Consider the following 10216-nt stretch of genomic DNA (forward strand, 5'->3'; position numbering starts at 1 on the left):
GTTCTTATAGTTGCTCCTTTAACTCCTTTAATTTAGCTGGAGCCATTCTGTATAGGGCTTTGGAGATTGGTGTTATACCTGAGATCAGATCAATTTCAAATTCCACCTCCCGATCAGGAGGTAATCCCGGTAAATCCTCTGGAAAAACATCAGAGAACTCCCTTATCACTGGGATATCTTCCAACTTGAGTTCCTCCTTCGGCACTTTCTTCACCATTGCAAGGTAACCCTCGCATCCCCCCAAAAGTAACCTCTTTGCCTGGATAGCCGAAAGGATCCGTGGTTCCGAATGCACACACGACCCAACAAATATAAACTTCTGCTCCTTAGGAGGTCTGAATACCACCTCCTTCCTGCGACAGTCAATGCTCACATAGCTAGATGCTAGCCAGTCTATACCCAGAATAATATCAAAACCATGCATATCAAGGATTATTAAATTAGCAAGCAGCACTCTCCCTTGAATCTCTACTGGATAATCCCTGATCACCTTACTACACACTAACATTGTCCTTGTCGGTGTGCCCACTACTAACTCTGTTTCGAACAGTTGAATCTTTAACCCACATAATTTAACAAATCCCTGAGACACAAACGAGTGGGTTGTACCTAAATCAAATAATACAATGACACTATTTGATAGCATGTAAATAGGATATTACCCGACTTAGAAATTTCACCTTTAACATAATTAATGCAAATATGGAATAATGGAATTGATATAATATACAGGTTCTAATTTAATAATATTCATATTCCAATTCTATCACAAACTATTGAGGTAAAAATCACCATCCTAACATTAACTTCACACATATACCCACTCATCCTAATATTCCAACCTAAATTTTATGAGTTCAAGTCCTTTAACCTAGAAACAAAACCATCGATGGATTTACCATGGTTTTTTGAAACTCGCGACTGATTCAGAAAATCACAGAAGTCCGTCAATAGATTTTTGCCTCCAAGCTTCCAGACCAAAACCCATCTTAACCTACCCAATCCTATCCCTATCATATCTCAACCTATACTCTAGTAATTATCAATCCTCAAAGTCTGCAGAACCTAACAAACATAGACTTTGATACCACCTGTAACGACCACGACCCACCACTTGGGCCCGGAGTGCTACTTTAGTGACGTCAATGTACCAAATACCTTGTTCATCATATATAAAACACCTATATGTTGCGGAAATAAAATATAAAATCCTTAAATTACATTACCAGAGTTCTAACTATCTTTATACACAAATATATCCATTTTCACATAATTATGTCTCATAAAACTAGACAAAAAGAAAATCTCTATCTACACACTACCTATATAAATTTACACCTCTAGCCCGCTAGACCCTATCTCTAGGATTCCCTGAAAAGACAGTTTGTAAAGTAGGGGTGAGACACAACTCAGTAAGGGAAAGACTAAGTTAATGTCAGTGTGGGGCCAATATGCATTTAGTGTATAAAAAATAATCAGTTTACTAAGCAGATAAACCCAATTATGAAAACATTCTTATTTCACACTCACACACACAATTAGCCAAGGATAGAGAAGATTACCCGCCCATACAAGTAGATTCCCTCTGCTCTAGTAACATTAATGCTACCAGGGCACTCACCTTTCTCAATAAGTCCTCGAAGTTATCTTATTAATTAACCGTATTCACATAAATTAACAGATATGCATATAAGACACTCCTTGTGACAAACACGCCATTTACATCCCCATGGCACGGGTTGTGCGGCCCAAAGGCTAGACTAATGTCCTGGGGGATCCACCCAGACAGTAGTCGTCCATACTCTCCACTAACATACTCTGCGGGTACACGCAGCTCCAACTGCTGGTCCAATTGCCCTCACCCAAGGGTGCATTCTCCTCATGTAGGCAAATCGGACAAGGCCACCCTACACCTCTTAGCATAGGTGTGGGCGCACACGGCCATATAACAAATCTCTAGCAATGGTACCGTGCTCACACTAGACTGGTCCCCAGGGTTCCTAAAGCATATCATGCAATTTAAATAATAGAAAATATCATTTAAAACATCATTCCACATATATTTCTTGTTATTCTAAAAACCAGGCTCCCGGCCAAAAATACAGTTCGACATATAGCCATCAAATAAAACTCGGCCCTCGGCCATCAAATAATAATCTTGGCCCTTGGCTAATCAAACAATACCCGGCCACTGGTCGTTAGTTCAAACCCCTGCATTTCATAAACAGTTCCAGTATTTTCACAAGTATTTCCATTATTTTTCACAACAATTCCAGTATTTCAAAATCTCAAATCCAAATATACACTAATCCATACAAATTATATCATCTGCCATACAATTTTTTACATTTTAACATATTCATATAAATAAACAAGCTTTCTACCGTTCATTTTATTCAAGAATATCATACCATATATCCTACGTTTATAAAACCCATTTCAAACGGTTGGTTTTCAAAATAACATTTAAATTCCCAAATGAATAAATAAATAAATAAATAAATCAATATATTAATTTAATCGGTTCAAATTAAATAAAAATCCTCACTTAACTTAATCCCTTTACTTGATCCTGAAAAAGCCCGCTAACACCTCGGCCTACGCCCCATGAGTTAAAAAAAATCTCTGAGCCTGGAAATTCAAAATTCATTATATTATTCATCAAAATTCCTAGAGCAACTTTTCCTAAAATTCCCCTAGGTTCTAAATACCCTAAATAGCCTAATAAAATTCTAAATTATCAAACTTACCCCCGATTTAGGATTGGTATCTCAGAACTCCAATTCGAAAACTCGCTCCGACTAGATTGTACAGAATCTCCCCACGAGTCTCCAGACAATTTCCGTTCGTTAATGGGGCTTATAGTTTAAGAGAAATTGAGATAAGTTTAAGATTTGGCCTTATCCCAGGAGATATGCTTACGCCGCTCTTATGACAAATCCGCTCTAGTAGAAATGTCAGTGGCGGTGAGCAGAATTCAACAGTATTTTTGGATTTTTGATCGACTGAATAATAGAACGAGATGGAGGAGAGTGGGAGAGAAGAGCGGAGGACTGCGCTGAACTGAAAGAGAAAGAAAGAAGAAGAAATAATATAAAATAAATAATCAGTTTCCTAATCCTTTAGAAACTGATATATATATATATATATATATATATATAAAATATTATTTAATTAATAATAATAAATAAATTAATTAATATTATTTTTTTATTAAATTTAAATTTAAATTTTTTTGTTTGTTTTGGATTACTACAAATAGTGCCGTATTAGTAATGGTTTCTAAAACCATTACTAATACCCTACTATTAGTGACGAATTTGAATCCGTCACTAATAGTTTCGTCACTAAAAATCAGTTTTTTTTGTAGTGGATGAGAGTACCAAAGGGTTTTTTTTTTTCCCTTACTATGTTAATTATATTTTTTTCATAAGTCTACATTCTTGTTTGAAATGATAATCCTATTTTTTTTTTTGTTGGATATTACGACTGTTGTAGTGGTCAATAGCCTATTTAAAAAAATACCCCCAGGGTGTGGTTCAGGTGATAGTGCGGATTGCGGGAGTGCCTCTCACGAGGTCAGGTGTTCAAACACTCCCGAGCTCGTTTCCGCCCCCGGACTCTTGAATTTACCCTCCTTTTGGAGTTGTGGGGTCAACTTCAAGAGGCGCAGGATTAGTCACGTGGACCGTAAAATGGACGCGTGGATACCCGGTGCGTATTCCAAAAAAAAAAAAAAATTAGCCTGTTTAAAAAAGTTATACTTTGCACATAGAAGTGATGAAATGTGCAAATCAAGAGAATGTAAGGGTTTTTTTTTTCTTTTTTTTTTCCTCTCCTTATTTTGTTAATTATATTTTTTCTTAAGTCTAAGTTCTTGCTTGTAATAATAATATTGTTTTTTATTTTTTTTAATACTACGCTTGTTGTAGTGGCTAATAATCTGTTTAAGAAATTAGTATAGTTACGCATAAACAAACTCTAAGTCAGGAATTTTGATTAACTTACAAAAATCTAATATATGTAATGATTAATCATACAAGTTGCATAATTCCATTATATAGCTTAAATTATTATTGTGAGTAGTTGAAATTTGTATAATATTGTACAGACAATAATATTAAATAATTTATAAAGAGTTTGATTTTTTTCACCTAGGAAAACATTAATTATTATATATAATACATAAGATATGCTGCACTATCCATAACTATAGTGTATATATATATATATATATATATATATATATATATAGATTACATTTAAAAATATTCTTGAAATTTAATAAAAATTAATATATCTTCAGCTCTCAAGACCTTGAAAGGGGATTTTTTTTATCGGGAAAAAAATGAACAGAAGAAATACAAAGTATGAGTAATTGGAGAATTGAACTCCACTAGTCACAAGCCCTCATCTCGTTGCATAATTATGTAATTTTCCTCAGCATGGACTTTGCTAGGCGTAAAATTCGAAAGTAATCAAAGAATATAGTAGAGTGCTCCCCCTCGTCCCCATTCTCGCTCGCCGGCCTGTTGCTGTTGCTTGCAAGGACGTCGCATGGACTCCCCCCAATGACAAGATCAAATCTGCCAAACGAAGTGATCAACTGCTCCAGCTTAGCAGATGTCACTTCCTGCACATCAGCTATGTCAACCAGGTTACCCTTCTGATTCGTTTGTTCCCACCAGCTGCGGAAAACGAGTCTGCTAGTCTTCGAAGTTTCAACTACTACCACATTCTTCAAGAGAACCCCAAGCCGGTGTAACGCATTTTCAGCCCCGCCGATCCCAGGAAAAAGCGAAAACAGATTGATCCCACAAGGGAAAATGTACTTCAACACTGAAAGATGATAAGCAACTGTGTCAACCTGTGGAAATCAATTTATAGTTGTTCATTAGAAGATTGATGCAATTTAAAGGAGAACCAAAAAAGCAAATTCATCTATATATTAATTCCAAGGGGCAAAAGATAATCACCTCCTGAGGTTTCAAAAGTCTCAGGACCTTCCCTGAAATCTGTCAAAAATGACACAAACCTTCCATATTATTTTAAAAATATCACAGATATGTTCATAGGTTTATCAAAAAGAGACAGATTTTCCAAAAAAAAAATTATCCTTTTGCAAAATATAAGGTGAGGCTTGTGTCTTTTTGACAATTGTCAAAGAGATCCTTAGAGTTTTTAAAACCTTAGAGCTCTCATTGGATTTTTGTTGAGAATTTAATATCTTTTGCCCTAATTTCAAGTATATAAATATATATACGTACCTGAAAAGAGTTGGCAAGGCATTTGTATCTGTCAGTCACACAGATGCCACCACCCCTGGTGTAGTCTTCTGGGAATCCTAGCAACACCTCCACTTCGTATGGTTCTAGGGGAGCAGCCTTATTCCGTCCGATCCAAACCAAGTTCCAGTTCTCACATTGATTAAGCACGTGATTTTGGACATGGGTGGGAGGATCAGTGCCATCATACTTCTCAAGCGCCCGCCGTATCCTGTCGGTGAGTTTGCCACCCCTGGCGCATGTCTGGAAGCTGTTCAGCTGTGTTCTTGGGTCCCATGAAGGCCACCAGGTTTTGGTTACCGGCAGCGCTTCCTGTATGGTGCGCGCCGGTTGCGGCAGGAGAGGGCATCTGTTCTGGATTGGAAGGTTATGAACATAACCTCTTCTTCTTGCAGCTGCACAGAAGTACTTGGAGTCCACAAATTCTGGCCCAATGTCAAAAAAAATCTGCGACACTTTGCTCCATAGTCTTCTGTGAGTCAGTACTTCGAAATAAAAATATGGAGGACCAGTGGCAGCATCTGGGAGTTTTCTCGAGACTGCAGGCCAGGGCTCACCAGGAATACCGAAGCCTACCATTGGATTTGGGAGATGATGAACTATGTCTTCATCCTGTACTCGCTTCTTCTCACGGCCCCGGCGCTCTCTGCTCTCATGTCTTCCGCATTTGTGATATTTTCTCTTGTTTTTCGCGGAGTGATCTTTCTTTGGCTATCAATCAGATCGAAATCAGCTAAGAAAATATGCATGCATGTGAAAATCATTTCATCATAATAAGAAAGGCCACCTCATCTTCACAGGGCAATTCTCCAAGATACGTTTCAGCTTCCTTCGACATTTGCGTAGCAAAAATAAAATCTGTCAATTCTGTCACTGGGACTTCTACGCCTGCAATTTTATTTTCTTTTTATTTTGAATGAAATCATACAATAGGATGAGGTTAATTAAGAAGCATGCAGAAATTAGAAAATTAAACCATGTTACACAGTGGATTGATAAGCACTCGAATGCTTCCACACAGGGTCTCTGCTGTCTTATTGAGAACGCTTGCGAGGACTTTTGCTTTTAAAACATATATATGGAAAGGGTCAAACAATCAAAACAGTGGCCAAATACCCAAGACGTACCACATATGTCAATGGCTTTCGAAGCCACCTCAGCTGGGTAGCCCATATCCACTAGAAGCAACACTTTCTCATCCTTTTCTGGAGAACTGTTTTCCTGAAAGGAAAATTGGTTAAATGAAAGGGCTGACTTGAGAGAAAAAATAAACATACGAGACAATAATGAAAACCTACTGAAAGGCCTACATAAATTCTCCATAGCTATTTCAATTGTAGAAAATATATGTTATAATACGAAACAACATATAATATACCATGACTATGCTTGTGAAATTTATATTTGTATTGTTATTAAGATGGTGTTTGCGAAGTTACAACTAAAGAATTTAGTGATTTGCTCGTACACAACAACCTGTAATGCGGTGTTAATGTCCTTGTGGAGCAGAAAATTAAAATACCTTGCTTCGAGGACAGCCATCTACAGCTAGTAAGTCATTAGAAAAACCGCTTTCAGGTTCAGAAGGGCGTGAACCAATACAAACAAGTTGATAGTTTTGAGGAGAATTTTTCTCCTCATGATCCTGCAAATTAAATTTCATTAAATCTAAGTAAGGAAACCATGTTATCTCATGTGTGCTTCAAAACGATAGCGGTGCTTTGTACACAGCAGGACAGTTAAACAACCAGTTGGCAGTCCACAATGATTGACAAGCCCAGCAGCATGGCCTAAGGCATGCATAATGCAAAAATAAAAAAATAAAAATGCAATGATTCTCACAGACAAAAAAATTTCAAATGTATTAACAAAAATCATAAAGCCAGATGATGATGCAAATCATAAGATTGCCTTTGGTACTCTAGTGAGACTATTAAGACTAACAGAAAAGGGCATGTACATACAAGATCTTTTCTATACCAATCAAAAGTATTCTATCTAGGAAGAAGCTGAAGGAATGCAGTTCTGAGCCCTAGCTTTCGCTCGCGTCCTTGACCTTCATCCCGCAAGCACGCTCCGTCGCCGGACGTCCCCTCATGGAAGGCTCGAAGACTCGGCGTCAACGGACGAGAATTCCTGTGAGTGCCTAAAAGAGTAAAGTAGTGTGTGAGAGTTTCAATGAGCCCTAACTTGCGCTCTCGTCCTTGACCTTCAACCCGCCGGCACGCTCCATTGCCGGACATCGCCTCGTTTGAAGGCTCGAGGCTTCATCCTTTGAAAGCCGATCTATGGAGATCTGACCAGAAGCAAAGGCGAACCGAACGGAGCGCCGATATCTGGTTTCCTCCGACTCCCTGCCCAACGAGCAAAGCCCCAAGACACCAAGGGAGATGCTAGCAAGGTTGTGTTGCTATGGAAATCCTATAGTTTGGCAGTAGCTGGGAGTCCTTGCTCTCGCTCGCGTGTCTTTGAACCGCCGGCACGCTTGCAGCCTCCGTCGCCGGATGTCACCTTGCTAAAGGTTTTTGGTAAGCGCAGGCATACCGTACGGCTCGTAGCCTCGTCGTCGGACGTTGCCTCATTGAAGGTATCGGTAAGCGAAGGCGTTTCTCTGGTAAGCGAAGGCACATTCCTATGAGCAAATGTATTGTTTCTTCCCCGACTTTGTCTTCTTCATCTCACGTTTTTACTCATAGTGTTTTCAAGCTCAAGACATTTTCCAACCAAAAAAAAAAAAAAAATTGTTCTAAACCACAAACTAGAAATTCGTTCCAAACTACAAACCTAGTTTTGTTTTATCACATTTTTATAGTGCATGCTTGGTTTCTCATCTTTGCCCCTTATGGGTGGCCTCTGGTGACCCTTGTTGCTGGCGGGATCGAGAGGGCTATCAAGTCTGGACCTCAGGTTAATGGGTTGCACTCCCTTTGGGATGGAAAGTTGGTTGAGAAAGAAAATAACGCTTTTGGTGGGAGACGTACTTTTGTGTAGGCACCATTGAGGAAACCTAAGATAATCAACGGGGAATTAAGCTTCGTTTTTTTTGGATGCTGAGATGGACAAAGTGGCTAAGGATATGAAGTTTACACTTGTTCTTAAGTTGTTATCGAAGCGACCGTCAATAGATGTGTTGCAGATTTAGATTATTAAGAGGTGGGGTTTCAGTGAGGTGCTAATGATTAGCTTTATAGATGAATATCACGTGTTGATGCACCTAGCAAATAAGAAAGATTATTTAAATGCACAGGCGAGCGAGGGACAGGTTGTGGTTGGTTGTCAGTTTCGTTTGTTCAACTGGATGACTGATTTTGATGTAAAGAAAGAATCATCCAGGGCTCCTCAATGGATCTTCCTACCGAGTTTGCCTTTGCTCTTGTATCAGTTGGATTGTCTTCAAATTTTGGCAACAAGGTTTGGAAAATTTCTTGGAACGAATAATGCTACATTATATAGAACACACGCTATGGAGGCGAGAAATTGTATGGAAGTGGATTTGTAGGAGGAGCCATTTAGTGGCTTCCCATTGGTGATAGGTCAGAAACATCAAGTTTGGTAGGAAGTGGTGTATGAGAAGCGGGGTTTTTTTTTGCAAAAAATATTTCGTCAGGGACATACAGAAGTTGCTTGTAGGTTGGGTGATTGTATCAAAGAGAATCTAGTTAATAAGAGCGAGATGAAGATTGAAGGGAAGAAAGAGGAGGTCAAAGCTTGGAAGGAGGTGTGAAGAAAGGACAAGAAGTTAAACAACAGTACAAGTAAAAATGTGGAGGTGGAACCTATTTTGGTGTCTGGTAATAAGGAGATTGAAAAGGAGGTGAAGTTAGTCACAGATAAAGGAAAACATGTTTTAGAGGAGGATAGTCCTCACCTGATCCTCATTGATGAGGGTCTACATGCGGGTGGGCTTGGTAATAATTCTTGCAAGCAATTAAGAAGAGCGAGATAGTTAAGCTTGAAGGGCAAAGAGAGTGTAACACATTGGTGGTGGATGAAGGTAGTAAGAGAGGAAGCGAATTTGTGTTACGCATCAGTCGAGTGGAAGAGTGTGATGATTTTAAAATTGTGAGTATGTTGAATCAAATGATCACGGGATGGGTGGTCTTAAATGGAACAAAAGTGCTTGTCACCATTGTTTATGCGAAATGCACATTTTTATGAGCATAAGGATCTTTGGAAAGATTTAGAAGCTCTTCAAGTAGGGTTGCTTCCCTAGCTTATTGTAGGGGACTTTAACATTACTCGGGAGGACGGGGAACGAATTGGGGGGGGGGGGGAGCCTAGACCTTTGGTTGCTATGGAGGAGTTTAATAATTGTTTAAACAATTGTGATGTTATTGATTTAAAATTTCATGGCGGGCATATGTCTTGGTTTAATGGGCACATTGGTCTGAATAGGAGATGGGCGAAGCTTGACCAAGCTCTTGTGAATGTGTCGTTCATTAAGTATCAAAATATGTGGAGTTCCCATGAAATTTTTTTTTTTCCTTTTATACGTTAGATTGGATGGAACCAATTCAGGTTTCGGGCATGTGTAAGTTGGTTGCAAAGCTAAAAAAGGCTAAAGTTTCTTTAGAAAAGGTGGAATATAGAGTGAAAAGTAAGGTGTACTCCCAAGAGGGGGTGAATTGGGATTAAAAAATTTCTTTGTAAACTTTTAGATTATACTTGCGAGATTTGTTTGGTTTGATCCCGAATCTGCAAGTATAAAAACGAGCTCTTGAAAACGATCAGGAATCTTCTACTGTATTCCTTGAACATGCCTTGCTCCTGAGAGAGGGGGCTCGTAATGTTAGAGCTGGAGCCAGAAGACATCCAGGAGACAGCTGGAGACGCGTTGCAAGTTAGGAGCTGAGTTAGAAACGCGGTGGAATTTATCTCTCCATTAATCTCTTCGTTATAACTTCCATTTGTAATTGATTTTATTTAATTAT

General features: G+C 38.7%; 1 protein-coding gene across 1 annotated transcript; it reads right to left on the minus strand.

The window, feature by feature from the left end:
- Window positions 1–4426: 4426 nt before the first annotated feature.
- On the minus strand, window positions 4427–7528 carry LOC131152902 (DNA (cytosine-5)-methyltransferase DRM2-like). The gene is made up of 7 exons (XM_058104852.1): window positions 7342–7528; window positions 7023–7075; window positions 6808–6930; window positions 6413–6506; window positions 6073–6173; window positions 5268–5996; window positions 4427–4867 (listed from the first exon to the last, which is right to left on the minus strand). The coding sequence occupies exons 1-7, from the start codon at window positions 7526–7528 to the stop codon at window positions 4427–4429; spliced, it is 1728 nt and encodes a 575-aa protein (XP_057960835.1).
- Window positions 7529–10216: the final 2688 nt, after the last annotated feature.

This window comes from Malania oleifera, chromosome 4 (assembly GCF_029873635.1).
Source record: "Malania oleifera isolate guangnan ecotype guangnan chromosome 4, ASM2987363v1, whole genome shotgun sequence".
Lineage (NCBI taxonomy): Eukaryota > Viridiplantae > Streptophyta > Magnoliopsida > Santalales > Ximeniaceae > Malania > Malania oleifera.